This window comes from Pelobates fuscus, chromosome 2 (assembly GCF_036172605.1).
Source record: "Pelobates fuscus isolate aPelFus1 chromosome 2, aPelFus1.pri, whole genome shotgun sequence".
NCBI lineage: Eukaryota > Metazoa > Chordata > Amphibia > Anura > Pelobatidae > Pelobates > Pelobates fuscus.
Window position 1 is genome coordinate 19361010 of NC_086318.1, and position 25372 is coordinate 19386381.

Consider the following 25372-nt stretch of genomic DNA (forward strand, 5'->3'; position numbering starts at 1 on the left):
ATGGATTACACATGTAGCAGGGCAGCAAGTTATGTACTAACATGTCTGGCAACCCTAATCCTAGTAATGGCAACGTTGTGCAGGTGGGCAGCGCATGAAAAGTGCTGGAAAGCAGCTAACTAACTCATCAAGGGATCTATGTTTCATTAAATGATTTTAATTTTCCTCTAGCAGCATATGAATTCTACATACTGAGGGGGGACAGACGCTATGAGTGAGAGGACGTCATTCCAGGGTATATTCCCCCAGCTCCAAGCTGTAGGGAATTAAAATCTGAATGGCAATAAGGCTAACGTAGCCAACAAAGAGACATTCTCCATTTGAATTGTGCCTAAAATTCAGACATTAAATAAACCTGATATGCATCCAGGAAAATATGTTTTACGGAGGATTCACAAAGGAATTTCAACATCAAAATAGTCAGAAACACACTCTCACCTTGTGTCCAGGTCGGCTAGCGCTTGGCCTTTTGTTTGTAAGTCTCTAATGGGGTTCATGATATTAGTTGGTGAATAACCAACGATTCCCCAGTTTGGTTAATAAAATACTTAGTGGATCTATAAATATATTGTAATGTCCCTTTAAATGCTTTAAAGGGCCAAATCATTCTTAGCTGCTAATTGGCTGTGATTTGCCATTAGTCTGCACATGCTGTAGCTATAATTGCTCCCCAGCAGGTGAAGCAGTGACTGCACATAGTAGGACTGTGTAGAACTCCCTACCAGTAGTATAGCATGGCTTGTGATGACTATTTGTACACGTTTAAAGCAGAGCTTAGTTGCCCTGTCTGTCTAGAATATTTCAAAAATGCAGTGACCCTCTCCTGCGGACACACCTTCTGCAAGAATTGTGTACAGCTGTCCTGGGATAGTAGGAGTGATTTGGCATGTCCTGCATGTAGATCCATCTCCCCCAGTGATTCCCTTACTAAGAACCACACCATCAATAAGATGGTAGCCCTAGTCTTAAAGGATCAGGACAAGACTCTGCCTGACGTATGCAAACTACATGGAGAGAGGCTACAGTACTTCTGTATGACTGACAAAGAGAGCATCTGCTCTGTGTGCAACAGTATTAGCCATCAGGATCACGATGTTTACCCAGCCGAGGAGATTGCACAGGAAAAACGGGTGAGAAATTTCAGTGATGCGTGGGTGTGTTTTTTTCTCACTGCTGTAGTAGTTATGGTGTCAGGAGTGTCCTGTCCCTGTGTAACCTGTCATATTGTAATAGCAGTTTGACACTAACTTTGCCTTTAAGTCAAGATGCTCAACGTCTAACGTCTAATGTTTAACGTGGCTACTCATCCACTGGCTGAGAGTGGTCATCTGACACTCGCTGCCAACTAATCTATACCTACACCAGTACCCAGCTTCCCCTAAGACCAGCTGCAATGGTTATGGTGCTTGGCATTTTCTTTAACGCCATCATCCCAATCCGTTCCCTAAACACCCGATGTCCGTGTGAAATGTCTTGCTTTATACAGTCACATTTGGATGAGTCCCTGTTGAAGTTGTATTTTATACGTATAAAGGAGAATTATCACTCTATAATTTCATAGGACTATATTTCTGTAAAATATTCAAAGAAAATGTTATTTAAAAACTAGGTTTAATGTAGCTTTATTTTCTGCATTAAACATTCAAGGTGTGTTTTATAAAATGATGGACGTGCTCATGGTCTTGTCTACTTGGCTGTAACTAGCGTCAGCTGAACATATTGGCTCATGGGAAGACTAAGCAGATGGTCATGCTGGTTGTGGCATTCCGTGAATTCCACAACTGCTATTTCAACAATAAGAGGCCCAGCTGGCCAAACGGGGCTCCTTTTGTTAGTGCAGCTTAAAACCCTCGACACCTGGGTTACAGTAGTGTGGCCAAACACTATAACGTTTAGGAAAACCGTCTGCATATTTGTGTTTTTGTTTTTTTTTTTAAAGCAGGGTAAATGGTGGGAACCACACATTCCCAGCGGCCACGGGTGCTCCAGAGCAGGACCAGCAATCCCAGAATAATAGGTAAAGAAGAGACTCACAGGCACTCCGAATTCAAGCCGCAGGCAGTTTTACTGTAACAGAATGTAACGCACATTCTCTTACAATAAAACTGCCTGCGGCTTGAATTCAGAGTGCCTGTGAGTCTTTCGTCTTTACCTTTTTTTAAAGCAGGGGCTGAAGGCCCAACAATGATTCCCCATGCTATTGTAGTAGGCAATTAATGGTTGGCACAAGCCCATCCTATTCTTTGGTCCACAAGTCAAATGTTTACAATTAACTGACTATTGTAGATGCTGTATGATCCATTCAAGGAGCCCAGAGTGTCCTGTTGGTTCTTGACTCATTGTAGTGGCTATGGTACCCACCCCATCTTTAAGGAGAGCCTGTTTTTAGAACAGTTTGAGTTCTTACCTGGGGTCTATGGAGTGACGCTGCTTGCCCCTCCTACTGACCAAAGCCAGGAGCTCCTAAGCATGAGCTTCCATTAGTTCTCCTGCATAAAGCCTGCTGTGTAGGGCTAGTTCACTGTCAGTCAGCTGTTCCTTCTTGGCCAATGAGCTAAGCCCTCCAAAGCAAAGCTTAGCTTGGGCAGAGCTGCCAGTTCTTTTGTCAGTAGTGGAGATGGGAGTGAATTAAGTCAAACCATTCTAAAATGGTTTGATTCCATACAATGTGGAGGCTGCCAGGGCACTCCTAGCAAGCTGTAGTGGTTATGGTGGTCGGAGTGTTCCTTTAATGTATTGATGGGTATGAATAATCTTCTTTTTTTTTTTTTATTCTAACTTTTTTTTTTTTTTTTTTTTTCCACTGCAGTTAAAATGGATGAACATGAAGCAAGCGTTGGAGCGGAGAAAGGAACAATATGCTTCACAAAGACAGCGCTATGACGATATCATGTGTCAAAACCAGGTGAGGAGTACAAATTCTACTTCGCGTGAGTCGTAGTTATAAAACCACTTTACCATGTGCCTGCACTGCAACCCAAAACTCATGTTGGTATGTAAAGGAACCACCTGATACACTGACAAACCTCACATGATTGGGACTGGTGTGTGGGTTCTGAGGGGCCAGTCTAGCCAGCCCCAACCTACAGGACCTTTCAGATAGCACTGCTGAGCCCTTCTTTGTAGGGTCCTAGTACCCGTTCACGAGTGCACCTAATGATGTGCTTGTGCCATGCTTCCAAGGGACAGTTCCTTGTGTTGGACACCAATGAATAAAACTGGGAGGGCTGGATATGACCCCCAAATTGGATCTGCTGTGAGGCCTGCACAGTTTATGAACCCGTGCATATCTTGTGCTTCAACCATCTGACACAAGCTGTGGACTTGTATCTGTCCGCCCACTTTTCAGCTAACCTTTTCTGATTGTAGAAACAATTCCTCATGATTGCAACATTCATAAAGAATGACTTCCAAAAGCTGCACAGCCTTCTACATGAGCAGGAGAAGAACAATCTCTCTGACCTTAAGGTAGAGCTGGAACAGAAGACTAACCTGATAGACGGTGAAGTTAAACACCTCATCGATGCCGTTGCCAATTTAAATGAGCAATTAAAAGAACTTGACAAAGAGTTAAATGCTGATGACCATGTCATCCTAAAGGTACGATTTCATAAAGTGACTCACTGGGGACCTTATTTCCTCTAATCTCTAGATGTTCTGCTGTTTATTTTATTATGCTACTACATGGAAGACTCTTAGAACAGATGTGACTTGGGTTTTCTTCAAACTACAATAAACTACTCTGCTTTATCTCTTAATTTTTTTCCAGAAATCATGCAGTCAAAAAAGAAGGTATGTATTTCCCTATATGTTTCTTCCCTTTTTTTTTTTTTTTTTTTTTGGGACACTATAGGCATTAAAACAACTCTAACTTAATGAAGTAGTTTTGGTGTATAGATAATACCCAAGTGGTCTCTCTGCTCCATGCTCTTCCATTTAGGAGTCAATTCAATTATTTATTTATTTATATATATATATATATATATATATATATATAATTTTTTTAATTTTTTTTCGCTGTAGTCATGCCTCTCTGCATGTGGCTTACACAACCTTCCTGTAAAGGTATTTAATTTATACACTTCCTTTTATTGCAATTTCTGTTTAATTTTGAATTTATCTCCTGCTCTGTTAATGGCTTGACCCTGCGTGATTTTAAAGTTCAATTTACAGAGCAGGCGATAAACTTCTAAAGCAGGTTAACATCTATTTTTTTTTTTTTTTTTTTTTTTCCTCATGCAGTCAGTCACAGCCAGGGGAGATGTGGCTAGAGCTGCATAAACAGAAACAAATGACTTAACTCTTAAATGGCAGAGAACTGAGCAGTGAGACTGCATGGTCATGATCTATACACAGAGGAGTAACTAGAAACTACAGGGCCCCGGTGCAAAAATTGCCCTGGGCCCCCACCCCTTTATTTGTATAATATAACACAGACACTTAATGACAAACATTCAGATACAGACTAACATGCATGCAGTTATAAACTGGGACACACTGACACATATGCAAACAGATACACAGAATGACACACAAACTGTTAAAACATTTTTAGTCACCCTCCTGTTTCCTACCTTTAAGTGCAGGAGGGTGGCTGCCTTTGGCTAATGGGAGTCAGAGCTCCCACTCCGACTCCCTTTCCTACCCGGCCCTCTTAAAGCACCCCAGCGCTGATCGGGCCCCAGGTAATTCATTGCCATAGTGTGGCCCCAAGAGCATGGGCCACTCGATGGGCCCCTTCAATGCAGCCGCGGCGGTTGTTCTGGAAGGCTGGCGCAGCACCACAATCTCGGCGTGCTCCCTGGAGTGATGTCTCCGGTCACAGCTGTGGCCGCAGTATTTCTGTCACGGTCTATACACCCAAACTGCTTCATTAAGCTAAAGTTGTTTTGGTGACCATAGTGTCCCTTTAAGCAATTACACTTGTGAGCCATCTAACGAGGTTTAAACTGTTCTTTATTTTATTTTTTAAGGATTGCATGTATTGCAGGGAAGTTGAAACCTATTGCTAAAGATACCTTGATTGACATATCCCACCACCGCGGCTACGTACAATATCGCGCCTGTCGAGAGATGCTGAGCAATATTGAAGTCGGTGAGTGAAACAATTTAGCACATCCAATAAATCCTATATTGGTTGTTTTAAAAAACTATCCTGTTGTGCCAGATTACATTGGACAATTTAATTTATACTAAAAAATACAAACAGCTGGACAGGTTGATCTAGTCTAGAAAATACTAACCCCTTAAAGACCAATGACTTAATATGCCTCAAATATCATGTATTGATGATGGAATGGGCTGTATTGAGTAACGAATGCAAAATGGGCTGGATATTCCATGCTGGCAAAGGGTACATGGGGATCAGGCTGATTCTTAAGGAGTTAATATAAACTGGCAGTATGCAATGGGACTGCTCAGTTCGATCATGAAAAGGTGACAACTGGCCAAAACCACGTTTGTGTCAATGTCCCCAAATTGGTATAAAGGTGTAAAACATCACGTGTGCTCCCACTGGTGGTAAGCAGTGGTGTATTTAGGTTTTGTGCTGCCCTAGGCAGGACGGTGCTCAGGCACCACTCCCCTAAGTTAAGTTTTCCCCATCCCTTCCGGTCAAGGCTGCACTCTGACTGACAGACGCACACTCTCATACACACTGACAAACAATGACAGACATACGCTGACTGACTCACGCTGATTGACGCACATTCACTCCCTCACATTCACTGACACACACATTTCACCACACTCGCAATTATTCGATTTTTTTTTTTTTAAATCCACCCAGCCTCCCTACGTTTGGGATAGCTGGGTGGATTTCTCACCTGGCAGGCGGGTGGCGAGGGAGCACTTTCCCCCTGAGCTCCCTGCTCAGCTCCCTCGTGCGCCGCAAAGTGATGCCGGGAACCGGAATATGATGTCATATTCCGGCTCCTGGCATTATTGCGGGTCGCGCGAGGGAGCTCAGGGGAAAGTGCTCCCTCGCCGCCTGTCCGGCCGGCAGAGCCCAAAGTGGGCCAGCCGGCCACCTCTTGGGCTCCCATAAAACGATGCAAACAAGGTATTTGCCTGGGCATTTGGGGGGGGGGGGGGGGGGGGGCGCGGCATTTTTTTTGCCGCCCCCCTGGAAATTGCCGCCCAAGGCAAATGCCTTTTTTTGCCTCGTGGTACACACATCCCTGGTAAGTCTACTAAACCGTGTGCTAACACTGTCCACCTGTTAAACACTAGACCCTACACAGGTGCCCTTACCTGTGGCTAGCAAGTGATCTAATATTTATGGTTATTTCTGCTGATTGGCCAATCCGAACAAATTGTTACAACCTTTTTGGCAGAATCATGATATATGTACAGGTGTTATCATACCCTTTTTTCTTTTTCTCCCCCTCCCCAGTTCCTTTCACTTTTGATATAAATACAGCTTCGCCCTGGCTTGGTGTCTCAGAAGATCTGACCAAGGTGTCAAAAACTGGAGGCTCTATTCCATTTGAAACCCCGGGTAGATTAGAATCCGTCCCTGGTATTCTTGGGTCAAGAGGCTTTTGCTGTGGGTCACATACCTGGAAAGTGTCCATTGACAATGTACAAAGCTGGCGTGTCGGTGTGGTTTCAAGTACTGATGGTCACCTTCAACTCTTTAAACAAGAGTCAGAGAACAAATACTTTTTTATCTATAAAGAGGAAGGTTGTGATGGTGTGTGTCGTGTATCTGATGCTAGTAAGATTGAACTTCAGCTAATTACCCCATTGGAAATTGTCAGAGTTGAACTTGACTGTGATGAAGGAGAGTTGTCTTTCTATGATGCAGAAAATGAAATTCATCTATACACATTTTATGACTACTTCTCATCGAAGGTCTTTCCTTACTTCAACATTGGCACACTGGAGAGTCACAATCCTGCTGGATTTTTGGAGATTTGTTCCATGGATCTATGCTTGCAAATTCTTCCAAAATTGTGAACAAAATATGTTTTATCCTGGAATTACACACCAGGATTCCAATCAAGTTTCCTCGTCCAAAAACGGGGAGTTTTTGTATTTTTTGTTTTTATATATTGTACTGTTTATCTTAAAATGCTATATTTAACTATAATGCTTTATAATAAAATAAGTTGATTACCATCTTGTTACAAGTGAATGCTTTTTAATGTAAGAGAAGAAAATATAATTAACTGTGATAACAGGACATGTCACAACATCCCCACAGCTCCACCAATATCCTGTAATGCCTGCTTTAATAACTGGTTGATGGTTCTGGCTTATGGAACCACTCTATGGAAGATGATGTTGCAAGTTGTCTTTTTATTATTCATTTTCACCAGTTGGGGTATGCTGCTATTGTAAGCGTGCTGTTCTAGGATAGGTTCCCCATTCCATTCATTGTCCTAGATCCAGAAGATCTTAAACTCGCACTTTTCAATGTGAGTGTCAGTCTCCAGCAGTACCCTCTCCCTCCTGCATGGAATAGCTATCCTCTGAATATACCTTCTTGTGTATAGTGGCTTCAACAGAATCTCTCTTCACAAATTATACCAAAAAAAGTAAATGTTATTATCCACTGAGCTGCTTCTAAGAATGTTTGAAAATCAGTGGAGCACTTAAACTAATACCCACTTTTGATATGACTCAATCTTCTCAAACTCCTTTTGGTTCACACTCCAGCTTGGTCCCTAGGGATATTTTATATTTGTTTAATGTCATCACAAATCCTAAGTGTGTAGCGGATCGTACTGGGCTGTCCTACAAAATTCCGGTGAAGGACTGTATTCATGTATATTGCCAGTTTTTATGTGTGTAAAAGAAATGTATTCCTCTGGTTGTTCGGTAGAATCAGTCGAATAAAGCAAGGGAATGAAACTACCGAACAACCAGACCTCCTTGTGTGAAGTGTGCCTTCAATTATCGGTTGCAAACGGGTAATTGGCCATCCGTGCAGTGTGGTCTTTGTTCTCTGGGTGGCCGCCATTCGGGATACGAACACGTGGCGGCGGCCATCTTAGACTACCGAACAGCGGTGTTTTGCCGTCGAGTGTCTGGAACTAAAATCGGACACTTGACTAGGCAAACACTGCTGAGACCTCCAGACTTCCAGTACTTCGTGGGGAAACTACCGACCGGCCCGCTGTTCGGTAGAAAGAACCCCACAAAGTGGGGGATTCATTCGAATCCTCCCCAGGCTTCATAACACAAGCAATTCAGATGTTTTTATTCCCTTGTCTGTGACCGACCGCAGGGCCAAAATGCATGGAACTGTTTTCGGATACTTTACCCATGCGGTCGGTCAAATCTGTACCTGTTCATAACTCCCGAACCCCTGCTCCGATCTGGGTGATTTTTGAGTATGTTGCTCACCCAGATCAGGGCTATTAGAGGATACCTAAGGGGGTATCCCTAGGTTATGGGGTGTAGCGGAGAGTTGATATCTCACAGCTATTCTCCACTAAAGATCCCAGTGAGGCTCAGGAACAAGGTGATGATAAATCCACAGGCAAGGTTTCCAGCAGGTAAAATAATACAGCAGTATCCCAACAGCAATCCCAATAACTGGACGACACACAGTTTCAGGAGCAGAGCTGTCAAGCTTTATTTCACAGTGCCTTATAAAGCATGCTCCCATGCAAGGGAGGAGTTTCTACCAATTACTACAGTATCCAATCTGGTATTGGTAACCTCCCACACATCTCCTCCCCTCAACTCACATCATAATCCCCTTATACTGTACCCAAATTCCCCCAGTTTCTGGATGTACCCCTTGTGGCGAAACCGACCTCGCCACATGTCCTTGGAGGGGGCTGCTTGCCCGCCTCTTGCCTTTGGACTATGGACCAGACTTTATGTGAATGTGTTAACCCAGATAGCTATGCCATGGAGCCCATTCGTGTAGTTAAAGACTTCGGCTCCATGGCAAGTAAACTGTGTGAATAGGATCTGCGCGCTATTCGGTAGTTTTGTGCGCTCAGATCCCAGCTATCTGGGGATATGTGAAATGTCTGTGTGTTATGTGTAAAAGGTGAATTTATGTATTTTAAAGTGTTTTACTGTCTGTGTCCCCATGTGCTCAATGGAGTCTGTCTCTGTGCTGGGAGGTAATTGGATTAGTTCTCCAGGAGAAAAGGCTCTGTAAAACCGGTCTGAGCTGGAAAGCTAGGGGTTTTAAAAGATACTTTACTAACTTTTGAACCACTGGTCTGATCCATGCCATTTTTTAAAATGTTGTTCCCCTGAATGGATTGATTGTGGATATGTATTTTTATGTGAATGTGATGTATGGTTTTGAAGTTATAAATATTGTGTAAAAAGTATATTTTAAACTGTATGAATAATGGGATTATGTGTCACACTAAGGGGAGGGGATGTGTGGGTTGCACCTGTGATGCTATTGGATATTTTACACCTCCCCTGTGGGCGGTCTTATATGTGTGAGATGGAAATAAAAGCCAGGCTGGATGGGCCAGTCCAGAGTTCCTGCTTAACCCTCAAAGTGAAGTGTCATCTCATTATTGGGGGAGGATTTATTGTATGCTGTTCCAGTTTGACTGCTAGGAGTGTAAACCTATTCGCATGGTTTTTCCTATTCGGCTGTATACAGCATTCATACGCCTGAGAGCATTCATATGCTTCTCCAATTTGGTGGTTGTGGTGTCTGCTGCAGTGCTTGGAGTCCTCAGGAAATGCTAGGAGCATCCATTAACGGAGGTACCCAGTCGGGGTGCCAGGCGATCCGTTACAAAGTGCAAATCTCAAAACATTGCGCCAACCTAAAATGTCAGACTGTTGGTGCCCCAGCTAGCATGAGCGTTGCTGTCCATGGCTGTGGTGGGATCTTTGAAGTGGGTACCTGAGATATAAGATCCAGAGAAGCTGGAGTACGATGTGCCAGGCAAAACCCTGGGAAGATCTGAAAAAAGATCAGCCTGCAAAGTGCTAAATGCAGATAAGTAGATGCATTTACTAAGTGTCCGAGGGCTGACTCGCAAGTAATTGAGGGAGCATGGCTAAGGAAGGAAACGTGATGGGTACAATAAAGAGATGGGTGGTGTCGGTTCTAGAAGTCTCCAAGGGCTGTATCCAGTGAGCTGGTTCTAAATCAGTCATCAATTACAGCAACAGTCCTGGATCTAGGCATCTCAATTCTATACCAGGGGGGCATTCTGACAAATCCTAAATTCTTGGTGTGCAATTTTTAAAAAAATGTTTTATTTTTTTTTATGTTTTTTGGACTCCTGTGTAAACCTTTCAAATATGAGCTCCTTGAACCACGCTCTAAATTCTGCAGGTTTGTTGCCACCGGACATGTTTTAGTTCTTTTGCTGGAATGAAAAGGCTTTCCTTCTGACGTTGACTATTCTAGCCTAACCTGTTTCTGGCCGCTATCGCATTTATTGTTCCCTGGCTATGTTCTCCTGTGTGCTGCTACTCATTGCAAAATCAGAAGTAATAGATTGCTATGGAAACAGGAAATGATTGCTGCTATGGTAACCAGATGCTGCAGAGTTTGCCGGAGGAATGGACACCAGCCTATTACAACATGCCCCACTCTGTCAGGGTTTGTCTAGGTGTATAGAAAAAAACTACACCGTAAACATCAGCTGCTGACACCACTAATAGTTTATAAAATGTCAGTTTTTTCTGCAGTGCTGATCAATGAGTAATTAATCAGTATAGGTTAGTTCTATCAGAGAAAGTGGTACAAAAGGAGCCGGGAGACCGACCTATCCACGTAAATACATAGCTCCCTCGTGCTTAATATATTGCTCTATACACCTGTGTAAAACCCCTTTTCACACGTCCAAATAAACATGTATAATAAAACAAATAGTGGAGCCAACCTGAGTTTTGTAGAAGACTTATCTATACACATATAAGGTATAATGTCCACGTGTTTATTGACTGACCAAATGTAAGTGAGCGTCTTGGCGTCCCAGTCGCATGTTCGCAGAGCTCCTGAACATTGAGGCCTGACATGTCAATCTAGCAACATCCACAGCTGTGGACTGTCTACCTATCCTGCCCCCCCCCCCCCCCCCCCCCACACACACACACGATGTACACTAACAAGTAACGCAAAACATCAGGTGAGCATAAATTATCCACTCCTGCGAGGAAAAACAGGGAATGAGGATATGTTGGAGGCACGGTCTCCTCTAAATCCAAAATTCTGGATCAGTTGTCTGAAACCTCCCCAGTTACAGAATGCAATCTATATGACACTTCACCCCCCCTCCCCCCCCCCCCCCCATGTCAACTTTCGAAACATTACTGCAAACCTCCATAAGGGTGAAATTACTTACCCGAACCTTTCCCTCACGGACACTGCCATCTTTCTCGCATTGCTCCTCTTCAACGTCAGGAGCCTAAGTCACTTCTGTGACTCTTGTGCATGCGCCACAGTACATAATTGAACTCTAAGGGGGATCCTGCGGACCTTCATAGATGCAGCCAATTCCCCTGCAGATTGTCTTATAGTCCGCCTTGAGTATAAGAAAGTCAGGCAGAGGAGGAATACAGAGGCAAAGTAGTCCCTATTTTGCCTCTGTATATTTGACGGTATCCCTCGGCGCTGGGTCAGGCTCCGCCAACGTGAGCCGGCAGGATAGACCTAATGTGCATGCGAATCAATGGCCATGCTCGCATTAGGATTTCTCCATAGGAAAGCAATATTCAATGGTTCCCTATGGGGTGACGCTGGAAGTCTCATGCGTAGCGTGAGGACATCCAGCGTAATTTAGACAAGTCATTTAAGCACCTGGAAGTCCCTCTAGTGGCTGTCTTGTAGATAGCCACTAGAGGTGGAGTTAACCCTAGCAGGTAATTATTGCAGGTTCTCAGAAACTGTAGGGTTAAGGGACATGGGACATTGCACCCAGACCAATTCAATGAACTGAAGTGGTCTCGGTGCCTTCAGTGTCCCTTTAAAGCCGGCTCTTGCTAAATGCCAATCCTGATGACTTGAAGACTAGATCTGTCAGTACCAGCTATTAATGTACATTCACTGACATGCAATCAATCTCTGAGAGTATGTGACCTGTAACAGCGAAAAAACGAGAACGGGAACTTTCCTGTCAAAATCGGGAATGTTAGTAGGCAAGATCTATACAGAAAATTGCTGTATTATGATATGTTTATATGCTAGCTATCCGTCCCTTTCTTCAAAAACATGTTATGCTTTTTTTTTTTTTCTTTTCTTTTTATCAAATAGTGCTCAGTAGTGAAGGTGGTTAAGGTACAATACATTCCTTGTCATGAAGTGGTTCATTTAAAATATTTCATGGTAATGACTCTCTACACCTCGATAATATATTGATATTGAAAATTGACTTTAGAATTCTTATAAAAACTGTGTTAATGCTGAAGCACCAACACACACTGCAGGGTTGTACAACAAGCTAAGCGCATACTCATTGAATTTCTAAACAACAGAAGGGCCCAGGGTGAGTCGTCAAACCTATTGTTCCTGTCAAAACGCGTAATAGCTTATTTATCTCATTTGTTGCTAATTTGTTGAATTCCTCCATTTATAATATACCGTAAGTAGACACTATATAAATGCCGATAATAATAATGATCTATAAAGTATAGATCAATATGGTTTAGCTGGTAAATGGATTTAGCTAAAGATTTGTTTTGTTTTAAAAAAAAAATTCAATTTCTGCTGCCTTTGATGAACATTTACAATTACGTCATCTCTTCCTAGCAATTCCTGGTGTAGTGAGCAGCCCTGAAAGGGTTAACGAGGCATCCAGCCCTTATTGATATGGTGATCACATAGCCTCGCTGAGGTCATGGCCACATCCCTAGCCGTGTGACTGGGTCCGTGAGCGGAATTGGAGATTGCAAGCAAGGCTTTTTCTGGATATGACTGGAGAGGGATGCTGCAGGAGACCCCGTTATGTAATGAGTGATACCTTGCAGATCATCCTTAACGAGCCTAGAATTAAAATGATGTCACTCTCTGAGAAGGATACTGCAGACGCAAATCCTGGGAAATATACCCTCGGCACGTCAGGCTGCCATTGGCCAGATCTGCTATTAATGATGTCATTGTGGTCCAATTAAAACACAGCTCAGTCCTGGGTACATATTAACCCTTTGCTGGATTTATACACACCAATCGATACATGCATTGAGCTATGTTTATTTTATTAGCAGCATATTTTCCCTGTTCGTTGACAGGGGAATTAATATATACTTAGTTCAGTCAGTGTTTTGTTGCAGCTCAAAGATCATTGACTTTCACAGCAGAGCGTAATAGGGGGCAAGTCCCCCCCTTTATATTGTAGTTCCTATGATTTAAATGTCGCAGATATAATACATAGAACCCACAGACCCATCCCACCTTACCAAGATTTACGACAGAGGGTGAGGGGTTTAAATAATATCTAATACAAACATTGAATAAGCAAATCTGGAGTATTGATAACCTTAACATTCTGTGTGTTTGTGAAATCTGGTGGAATAAGCATTAGGTGATGCTGAAGAGTAAAGTAGTACGATGATAAAATATGCACATTAATTAGAAATACATGTTGTTTAGTAAAAAAAAATTGGGAAGTGAAGTCCATGTGACACAATGTTTGCTTTTTGTAACCTTTGAAAAGTAAAGAGTTCTGATTGGTAGTAAGCTGAGAATGGAATTCTGGGATATTAGTACTATTAGAATTTAAAGGACCACTATAGGCACCCAGACCACTTCAGCTTAATGAAGTGGTCTGGGTGCCTGGTCCAGCTAGGGATAACCCTTTTTTCTATAAACATAGCAGTTTCAGAGAAACTGCCATGTTTATATTTGGGTTAATCCAGCCTCTAGTGGCTGTCTCATTGACAGCCACTAGAGGCACTTGCGTGCTTCTCACTGTGAAAATCACAGTGAGAAGACTCCAGCGTCCATAGGAAAGCATTGTAAATGCTTTCCTATGAGACCGGCTGATTGTGCGCGCGGCTCCTGCCACGCATGCGCATTCAGCCGAAGAGGATTTGCGGAGGCAGAGAGATGGAGGAGAGCTCCCTGCCCGGCGCTGGAGAAAGAGGTAAGTTTAACCCCTTCCTCTCCATCCAGCCCGGCGGGAGGGGGGCTCTGAGGGTGGGGGCACCCTCAGGGCAGGGCCGGATTAACATAGGGGCTGATGGAGCTGCAGCTCCAGGCCCAGGCCCATGGAATAGACCCATATAAAAAAAAAATATATATATATATATATTTTTTTTATTATTTTTTTTTTTTTACACACTACTCTTGGGTTTGCCACCTGACTGGTATTTTACCAGCACAGCCGGTATTTGGGGCTGCCTGGCCGTGCCGGTATTGCAGTAATACCGGCAATACAAATATATTTTTCTCAATATAAATGGAGATTACTCTGCAATACCAGCACCAGCCAGTAGGGGTCACTGTGTGTGGAGAGAGGCAGGGATAGGAAGTTACAGCATATCTCTCCCTGTCTCTCTCTACTCACTGATCCGTGGGGGAGCAGCTACACAGCATAGAGAGTTCAGACAGCAGCTCCCAGCCTGCAGACATACAACAGCTCAGGGAAGTGAAGGATGGGGGGGAAAGGCAGCAGGGAAACATGGGGACACTGAGGCACTAGGGGACACTGAGACACTAGGGGACACTGAGACACTAGGGGATACTGAGACACTTGGGGACACTGTGAGACATAGGGACATTGGGAGACACCAGGGACACCAGTGTCTCCACGGCACCCAGTGTCCCCTAGTATCCCAGTGTATGTGTCCCCATGTCTCTCAGTGTCCCCATGTCTCCCAGTGTCCATATGTCTCCCAGCCAGTGTCCCTAGTGTCTCAGTGTCCACATGTCTCCTAGTGCCCCCAAATTGTTCAGTGTCCCCATGTCTTCCAGTGTCCCAAGGTCTGGGTCCACAAATGCCCCCATGTCTCACAGTATCCCCAAGTGTCTTAGTGTCCCCATGCCTCCTAGCCAGTGTCCCTAGTGTCTCAGTGTCCCCATGTCTCCCAGTGTCTGTGTCCCCATGTCTCCCAGTGTCTGTGTCCCCATGCCTCTGTGTCCCTAGTGTCTGTGTCCCCATGTCTCCCAGTGTCTCCATGTCTCCCAGTGTCCCCATGTCTGTATCCACAAGTGCCCCCATGTCTCCCAGTGTCCCCAAGTGTCTCAGTGTCCCCTGGTGTCTCAGTGTCCCCATGTCTCACTGTGTGCACATGTCACACTGTGTCCACATGTCTCTTAGTGTTCCCTAGTATCCTAGTGACAAGGGAAACACTGAGGCATGGGGACACGGGGAGAAATGAGGACACTGAGACACTGGAAGATTAGGGGACTGGGCGTTCAATTCTTTGGACAGACATGCCCCCTTTTTGGGCATGTTCGCCCCTTTTGGCACTTCTGGTCGTGTGATTTGCGACAGTGGCCCAAACTTTTACCCCGCCCATTGACTTCCTGCTTCACTGGACACTGCTGTTAGAGAGTATGGATTTACTTGAAAGATGAAAGCATAAATTAGAGAGAGATTAGAATATGTGTATTCTTATAGCTGCATCCTTTGAGTTTCCCTCCAACACCATCTCCATCAGATACATGACGCTTGGGAGGTATGACTGTTTTAGTGTTTTCGATCGATAAGATTTTGTAATTAGGCCCCATCATAATTGTCAGCACCAGGCCCACTGGGCTCTTAATCTGGCCCTGCCTCAGGGCACTATAGTGCCAGGAAAACAAGTATGTTTTCCTGGCACTATAATGTTCCTTTAAGTAGCGCCAAGTTATTTTGCAGCCCTTTACAATATTATAAAGGGCACATTTTAAATATAAGAAAGACAATTAACCCCCATCACACTGTCCCGTACTGCCATCTGTGAGAAGTCGTGCAGTAAGGGTGCGAGCAGCGGACAGGATAAGGGCATAGGCAGAGTGGAGAGACTGTGAAAGGGCGTACCTATGAATTAGTGATGCACTCAATCTCATTCATCCAACTTTACAAATTACATGGATGGGGCCAGGCTCAGTGTACTAAGGTCCCTAAGTACTTTGTATTTAGTGGGGATATCACTTTGGCCATATGGGTGGATATCATACCTCCCAACACTGGGATCGGGACGAGTGGGCGGTCCCTGAGGGAGGAATGACTAGCGACATGACTTGGGTCACAGGCGACGCCTATATCACAGGCAACAACCATAATGGGTGGGAAAAGTGGCGGGCCCAGAAAAGGGGTGGGCCTTCCCACAGAAATCACTGTCTGGCAAGCCCCCAACCAGTTGAAACGCTCTCTGCAATGTCCTAATGCCTATTCACTGTGTGAGTGTGTCTAATGAGGAGCTCGTGTTTTGCTGCCCGGCAGCCCCTACAAGCAGGGAACCAGGGAACAAAATTGGGACGGCTGCACGGGATCCCAAAACCAGGACTATCTCACCAAAATCAGGACTGTTGCGGCTGGGCATTTTGTATCCCACTGCTGTTTGTAGTCTTGTGGAAACTTATAACAGCTTACACAACAGAACTTTTAATTTCCCAAGATTTTCACCCCTGACCACTACTCTCACAATATGTCACAGGAAACAAAAGGCTGGAATCTGTGGCAGGTTTTCCAGACAGGGTAACTGTAAGAGACTGGATCACTTTAAGCCTGATTCACTTGGATGACACCATTAACATGATTAGAGAGTTCCTCAGGGACTGGGAGAGAGACTATCAATAAATTACCAGGATAATGTAGAATGCACAGTTACAGGGTTATTTACTTATGTGTGAGTTGTTATTTTTCTCAAAATAGCCAAAGTCCGCTTTATTTTCTTGTCAGCTCTTATGGCCAAAAATGTTTAATTCTGTATTGCGTTAGACTGTATTATTATTATTATTATTATTATTGCAATTTATATAGCGCCAACAGATTCCGTAGCGCTTTACAATATTATGAGAGGGGGATTTAACTATAAATAGGACAATTACAAATAAACTTACAGGAACAATATGTTGAAGAGGACCCTGCTCGATCGAGCTTACATTCTATAGGTATTGCCAGCAGTATATGGCATTCACATGCTCTACGCGTGAAATCAACTAAAACTAATCGCAGCTAGGATCCTTGGGAGCTACATGGAGGGAATTCACATTGTGACTGCATGAATTCCACATACAGTCGGGCATTGCTTTCCAATACTGTTGACAGAATACATACATTATACAAGCATGGCAGTCTGGAATGACTAACGTGGCAATTCATGAAAGTGAGAATTGGGGAGAATTTAAATTTAGCTGAAAAGAAGACATTTTGGCAACCCGAGGGACACTATCACTTCCCCATCACTAAAGCAACTTGTGTTTGAAAAAACAATATTATCATAACATTTATTTGAAGCATAGGATGCGTAACTAGCATTTTATTTAAATTATGCACATTTACACTATTTTTGGTTTTCATAAATGCTTTTCATCCTAAATACAAACATTGGGGGCACGCCAAGAATGACGGTATAAGGTTTTCCAGCAGAACATTGTCCAGAGCATAACACTGCCCCTACCGGCCTGCCATCCAGCTGCCATCTCTTCTCCAGGTAAACGATGCACACCCACCCACCCGTCCATTCACTTAATCTAAACGAAAATGTCATCAGACCAGGCAGCCTTCTTCCATTGCACCATAGTCCAGTCCTGAGGCTCACATCCCCATTGAAGGTGTTTTCGGTGGTGGGCAGGGATCATCATGCAAACTCTGACCGGTCTGTGATTACACAGCCCCATACTCAGCAGTGTGTTTTAACATCTTTTAATCATTAATTTATCAATGTTTGTGGTGACAATAACAACCTATTACTTATGCCAGTGCAAATATATGTGCAAAATATTATGAACCAAAAATCAATTAAAAAAAAATCAATAATACTTCCCTTCAGCGATGAATCCACCCCGAAGATTTCTTCTAATCTTCAACCATAGACATAAAACAAGAAAGTAGGGGTGATTTTCTCAGGGGACATAAGAGAGGCACAACATAGTGTTTAACTGTGTATAAATCTTTGTTAAAAAAAAAAAAAAAAAAAGTTCAATTGGCCACTCACACTTGTAATGCCAACTTCAAGCTTTCAAATATCTTTAAAGAGATCACTCTCTTGCTTCAGAACCTTGACAGTCTCAGTATCATTTATGGGAAGAGAAAGTGCAAAAATTGTAGTTAAAGTTTGAAAATAAAGTGCATAACAATTTTGTTTGTTTACATGTAATTTTAAAACAGCAGATGTAGAAGTCAAAAGCATGGATTTGTTGTCAGTTCTGTCGTCCTACGCGTTTCGTCCCTCTGGGGACCTCCTCAGGGGCACTGACTGCTCTTGTGCAAATCACCAAAAAATTAAAACAAATATATATTGTTGGTGATTAATGTTGTTGGTCGTTAAGGTAGTGACTTGTTCACAGTGCCGGGACATTTTTAGGGGGAGTTACAGATAGATATAGGGATCATGTTTAGACCCTCCTATCCTTTCCTTCCCCCTTACCTCTTTTCCGTTACCTAAATAACAATTTTTGAACTCAGGGGGTTTGATACATGAATGTTACCTTCAGTAGATTTACTCGCTGTTTTGACACCCTGTGTCTGCAACCAAAACCCTGAGCTCTGTCTAGTGTTCCTCTCCCGTTTTCTTGTCATTTTTAGTATTTCTATTCCTAAGTAGTGTTGTCGCGAACCCGAAATTTTCGGTTCGTGAACGGCGAACGCGAACTTCCTCAAATGTTCGCGAACCGGTGAACCGCGCGAAACGCCATTGACTTCAATGGGCAGGCGAATTTTAAAACCAACAGGGACTCTTTCTGGCCACAAAAGTGATGGAAAAGTTGTTTCAAGGGGACTAACACCTGGACTGTGGCATGCCGGAGGGGGATCCATGGCAAAACTCCCATGGAAAATTACACAGTTGATGCAGAGTCTGCTTTTAATCCATAAAGGGCAGAAATCACCTAACGTTCCTAAATCACAATGGATATGGATTGTTAAAACAGATATGAGTGGTGGCACTGACTGTGCAAATGGGCAAGGCATCCAACCTGACACAGAAGCTGGCAGGCAGGCAACTGCTCTTCTATTACAGTGAAAAAAAATGATTTCTTTAAAATCTAATGCTTAAGCTATTGTTAAAACAGATATGAGTGGTGGCACTGACTGTGCAAATGGGCAAGGCATACAAACCTGACACAGAAGCTGGCAGGCAGGCAACTGCTCTTCTATTACAGTGAAAACAAATTATTTATTTAAAATCTAAAGCTTAAGCTATTGTTAAAACAGATATGAGTGGTGGCACTGACTGTGCAAATGGGCAAGGCATCCAACCTGACACAGAAGCTGGCAGGCAGGCAACTGCTCTTCTATTACAGTGAAAACAAATTATTTATTTTAAATCTAAAGCTTAACCAATTGTTAAAACAGATATGAGTGGTGGCACTGGGCAAGTAGGCACAGTATCCAATGTGAACCTCACACAGAAGCTGGCAGGCAGGCACCTGCAATTACATTACACAGAAAAAAAAAAAAAAAAGCAGCCTGATGTTATAGCCCTAAAAAGGGCTTTTTGGGGTGCTGTCCTTACAGCAGAGATCAGATGAGTCCTTCAGGATTGTAGTGGACACTGAATACCCTAGCCTAGCTATCAATTTCCCTATCTAATCAGCAGCAGCTAAACTTTCCCTCCTCTCACTAAGCATGCAGCTTCAGAATGAATCGAAAATGGATGCTGGGAGGGAGGTTGGAGGGTGTGGAAGGGAGGGAGTGCTGCTGATTGGCTGGAATGTGTCTGCTGACCGAGAGGCACAGGGTCAAAGTTTGCCCAATGATGACGAATAGGGGGCGGATCGAACTGCGCATGTGTCCGCCCGCCGCGGCGAACGCGAACAAGCTAATTTCGCCGGGAACTGTCCGCCGGCGGACAGTTCGGTACATCACTATTCCTAAGCATTCATTAAAGGTAGTGCCTCCTTCCATTCTTTTATTGGTCGTTCTCCTGCTTAGGATCCCTTATACCCCAAGGGTTCCTTCTAGTACGAATATTTGGACCTTATTGAGGGTTATAGAAAAATAAATACAAGGTGTAATGAATAACAAATACTAAAGGCTGGCAGCTACATACGTTCACAAGCGTCTAAAATTGAGTGATAGCTCAAAAAATAGAAAAGTATGTGCGCTCAGAAATAGATATTTTAGAAAATATATATGCTGTATTTATTGAGATAAAACTCATATACAATAAATATAAATATAATTAAAATAAATCAAGGGGGGCGGGGCCTGACTCTCAAACAGGCCAGACGTGTTTGCTTGGAGCTCCTGCAAAAAAAAGCGTGAAATAGCTAATTCAACGGGAATAAAACCCTGCAAAAAGCTCTACACCAAGAACAGACCACAAGTAACCAAGAGGAGACATTAAGTAGCCCAAAAATCTCCGCAGGAACCAGCATTGTCTACAGTCTGACCGAGTTACCTACCGGGGTAGCAGGCCTCCGGCCTAGGAGAGGCGGCCGATCTCCAGCCGGGTGCCGAACACCCTGAATAGACCTCCTTGGCGCCCTGTCACCCCCCCCCTTTGGACCGGTGGGGGATATCCCGGTCCCCACTGGGATCACTACCGAAGCACCAGTGGTCCCTCGACATTGTCTTGATACCGGTGCTCAGTTACCCGATACGCAACTTACACGGACGCACCAAGCCACTGTAAAGCAGCCTAAGATGGCCGCCCAGCAAAGGCCCAAGAAGCGGGGCACACACGCCCAACCACCCACGGACCCCCTGGGGGTCTTCGATAGGCTCTGTGCGGGCCTATGGACTATGCTGCACAAACGCGGGATAGCCTTCCACCTTGCGGTGAAAACAGTGGCCACGTGGATTCGCCCAGCAAGCAGACGCCGCCATTACAGGCATCCACCACGGGCGTCCAGAAAGGCCACTGGGCCACACACAAACCAGCGATCCCACGAGCGGGTAAGGAAGTCCTGTAGCCCAGGCACCAGTGCTTGCCCCCACACCCCTGAGAGCGGGACCGCTAAACCAGCCACCCATGTAAAAGACTCACTTGGAATGGCAGCTGGCGCTCGATACGGAGCATCTCAACCCCTACACGTTCCAGCTACAATCCAGGGAACCGCGCAGCAGAGCACCGGGGCACCTCTCCAAGCGGCACACACCAGCTCCAGAACTCCCACTCGGGGCGACAAGGCAGACCGAAGCGGTGACGACCACACACGAGTCCCCGCGGGGGCCCAGCGGCACAAGCAACTGAAGATTTTAACCTCTGCAGCGCCAGCAATGGAGGACAAGTGGCACCTGCACCCCTGCAGCCTCCCTACGCAGGGCATCGGCTGAGCAACCCACAGGACTGCTAACACCATGCAAGGGACAATTGCGTGCCTTACAGCATGGGAACCCATTATACCACTGCTTCAAGACAAACGCGAATCTAAGTGAGCATTTTTTTTTTTTTTTCAGTGGGCCAACACTTTTCGCCATGGATGGAGATAACCCGAGCTCACACTGCACAACTCACCATTCTAGGTGGCTGGCATGTTGATGGACCTCCTCTGACATTTACATCCGACGGTGTCAACTTCTCCACCCTACCCAGCAGAGGTATAGGCTGCACAGGCCCCACTAACTGACAGTCCCACCACCATCACTCTCAGCCATTGGCTGTAGTGACCTAACTTGAACGACCCACATGGACTCTCCTTGCTGGACTCCCACTTGTAACCATGCTTACTATGTTGCCTACTCGTATAACTTTATGTTATTATTATATATTATTTTATTTTAAATTATTTTTACATTTTGTATGGAAAACTACGCTACAACCCTTTAGCTTACTCTTACCACAGTGAGACTCAGAGAATACACTCATCATACACAGCCTAGCAAACATTGGCACCTTATACATATGTATACGCCTGTCGTGTGCCCAGTGAAGTGTAAATGTAAGCTCTTAGTTAACTCACACAGTTATGTTTAGCCTTGAGCACAGCCACCACTGTATGCACGCTTAGCGTAGTTACCTCCTTACAAATAGTTTTTCCTACTGATGAGTATTCAGATAGTTACCTAGCTTGCAATATTCTTGAATGTTTAACCTGACGATTAATCATCTAAAGCGTGTCTACGATGTTATATAGCCTACTGACTCTCTATTTTCATAGTGTACCTAGATAGGCACTGTTTATGGTTATATTATGTTTATGCAACACAACAAGCCAACAGAAAACTGTTTTAACAAAAAAAAATGAGGCATCGCTACTCAGGAAATGTGGTTTCTTCAAATTAATGATGTACGAACCCTCCACTGTCAACCGTTATTGCATTTCCCTCTCTTTATTTTGTACCCCACTATATATGCCTCAATAAAAGAAAGATTGACAAAAATAAATCAAAACAAACACTAAATGAATAAAAATAAAAATCACAATGAATACATGAACCCACTGTTATAAATGATGTACCAATGAACTCTATATTATAGGTACATGGTATAGAGTAAAATATCAAAGCAGCTGCCTAAAAGGTAACATAATATATGTAAAAAAGAATTAACAAAAAAAATATATATATATATAAAAATGAAAATAAAAAAGAAACAATAATAATAGTACCTGCCTCGGTGTGGGCCTCCCACCGAGGTATATGTGAATGGAAATCGGTACTTGAAGGAAGAACCAAGTAAAAAATAAAGGAGAGTGGGAGTTCTGTGCAGCAAGCCTCCGACCCACTCCAAAGGGGATCCGTCAGAAAACGATGATATACACCGCGGTCGAGATCTTCAAAAAAGACCGCGGTGTAGTTGTGGCAGACCACCCACAGATGCAGCTGATAGATCACACACGAGCTGGAAACATATACCGCGGTCGGTATCTTCTCAAAAGACCGCGGTATAGTTGGATGAAACAGCCGTTACAATATCAAAAAGTCCTCACCTTCCAGGGGCCAGGAGTGTATTAGCACTAAGACCCTCACTCACCAAAAAAATATAATCAAAGACACAAATAAAAATAAAAAGTGAAAAACAACACTAAAAAGCAGCCGAAGAAAACCAAGTGGGTCCAGCAACAAATAGCAGCAACGTCTACGCGTTTCGTCCCGCCCACGGGACTTTCTCAAGACTAGAAAGCTGCAAAAAAGACCTGATTTAAATACCTCCAAGGTAATGAAGTAATTCAACCTGTAAGGGAGAAAATTATTGAGGGTTATCTCCTCCTCTTTAGGAGGTTGGCCATGGGCATTACTTAGAGCAGGGGCGTACCTAGAGCATTTGGCACCCGGGGCGGGTCCTATTTTTGGCACCTCCCCCCCCTCAACTTTAAATGTAAAACAACCAATTTTTTTTAATGTATTTAGCACTGAGCAGTGTTTGTGTGTGAATGTATGCATGTTTTTGTATGGAGTATGTGTGAGTGAATGTAGGGGTGTGTTTGTATGTAGTGTTGGTGTTTGAATGCAAGCACCCCTCATACATACACTGCATCCCTCTCACACACACATTGCACCCCTCACACACACTGCACCCCTTACACACACACACACACTGCGAGTAGCAACATCATCAATACCAGCTAACATCACACCAAAGAGAAGCAGTTCCAGCCATCACATTAGGAGTGAGTTAATTAAATGTTTGACCCGTGAATTATGTTTTAAATATCCCCTGATCTAGGACATCTAATGGGTCTGTCTACACGGACAGTATTCACATATTAATCAAACACTGTTGAATCCAGCACTAAGTACTCATGTATTATTGAAGATGTGGTGAGATTAAAAAGTGACAATAACTCTCCATTGACAAGTTCTCAAATATAATGCTGTACAGCAGCGTTTTCCAATTGGTGTTCAGGGGAAACCCTGGGGTAACGCAATAACAAAACTGGGGTTCCACCATGATTTGCCCATCGTGTGGCCCATGCACTTAGGGTCACCTGATGGTATTGGTGAACAGGGACCCTGTAGTATCAGATTCTGTGAGGAAGTCAGTCAATTCCTCCCAGACATAAAGATCGCTGTGCTGGATGGAGAGAGGCAGCAGTGGGGAGTGAGCTGCTACAGACTCCACACACCAGCCTCAGCCAGCAGCACTCCAAGCAAGCCATCCTGCTGCAGACAAAAGGTATGCCAACAGGAGGGTGGCTGGAAATAGAAAAATCATTACCTGTATCTGTGTGTGTGTATTTGTATATTTGTGTCAAGGTGTATATGTGTCACTGTGTGTATCGGAGTATGTATATCTGTGTGTATCTGTATGTCAGTGTGTGTACCTGTGTGTCCGTATGTCTATCTGAGTGTGTTTGTATGTGCCAGTGTGTGTATCTGTGTGTCAAAGTGTGTGAATATGTCACAGTGTGTGTATATGTGTGTCACAGTGTGTGTATCTGTGTGTCAGTGTGTACCTGTGTGTCACAGTGTGTGTATCTGTCAGTGTGTGTATCTGTGTGTCAATGCATCTGCCAGTGTGTGTGTGTATGTGCCAATGTGTGTAAGTGTCAGTGTGTGTGTATCCGTGTGTCAGTGTGTGTATCTGAGTGTGTGTGTAAGTGCCAGTGTGTGTATTTGTGTGTCAGTGTGTGTATCTGTGTCAATGTGTATGTATGTTTCAGTGTGTATATGACTGTGTGTTTCTGTTTGTTAATGTGTATGGATATCTGTGTAAGTATGTACGTGGCAGTGTATTTGCTAACATCCCGGCAATCAAACACCAACACAACATGCAAACACACCCCTGAAAACAAATACATGACATTCAAAGACACCCCTGAATTCCAACTTCAAAATTATATACAAACACTCAAACACACCCTTTACTCAAACACCAATGCTACACACACAGGTACATCCACATTTAAAATCTACATCCAAACACACTACTGCATGTAAATGCAAACATAACATACAAACACATCCCTGTATTAAAATGCTAAACTTATATACAAACACCAACTCTACACACAGAAGCACACCTGCTCCTAAGTACTACTATTTATAAATTAGTGTGTATATAGAAAACCATGATTTGTCAAAAAAAAAGAAAACATTACCCTCTGTTAATTAAAAGTTTGTGCTGTGGCCCAAACATTTTTGGGGGTTCCACGATGTTGCCAAAGGGTTCCACAGGAAAAAATGGGAACTCCTGCTGTGCAGTATCCACTGATCACCTCAGAATTGACACTGCATTTGCATGATAATAAGACATAACAACTCGTCTGGTTACAAATACGTGTCCACCCATTGTACAGTGCGGCAGAACTTGTTGGCACTTTATAAATATTAATAATAATAATATAATGATAACAGGACTGCCCGTGCCATTAAATGCATTTATACTTTTCATACAATGCATTACAATGCAAAATAATAAAACATAGAAATAAAAATAAAATACAAAAGAT

The 25372-nt window shown here is 43.6% G+C and overlaps 1 protein-coding gene across 1 annotated transcript; it reads left to right on the top strand.

The window, feature by feature from the left end:
* The first annotated feature begins 704 nt into the window (after positions 1-704).
* On the top strand, positions 705-7022 carry TRIM35 (tripartite motif containing 35). The gene is made up of 6 exons (XM_063441982.1): positions 705-1130; positions 2810-2905; positions 3370-3600; positions 3770-3792; positions 4974-5095; positions 6395-7022. Exons 1-6 carry the CDS (start codon positions 735-737, stop codon positions 6958-6960), a joined length of 1434 nt encoding a protein of 477 aa, XP_063298052.1. The 5' UTR covers positions 705-734; the 3' UTR covers positions 6961-7022.
* The last annotated feature ends 18350 nt before the right edge of the window (positions 7023-25372 follow it).

What these genes read in the sequence shown, in the direction of transcription:
- TRIM35 (XM_063441982.1), top strand. Translation starts at nt 735, where the DNA reads ATGGCTTGTGATGACTATTTGTACACGTTTAAAGCAGAGCTTAGTTGC. An exon ending in ATATCATGTGTCAAAACCAG is followed by an intron (nt 2,906 to 3,369) that starts GTGAGGAGTACA and finishes TTCTGATTGTAG; the next exon opens with AAACAATTCCTCATGATTGC. An exon ending in TCATGCAGTCAAAAAAGAAG is followed by an intron (nt 3,793 to 4,973) that starts GTATGTATTTCC and finishes TTATTTTTTAAG; the next exon opens with GATTGCATGTATTGCAGGGA.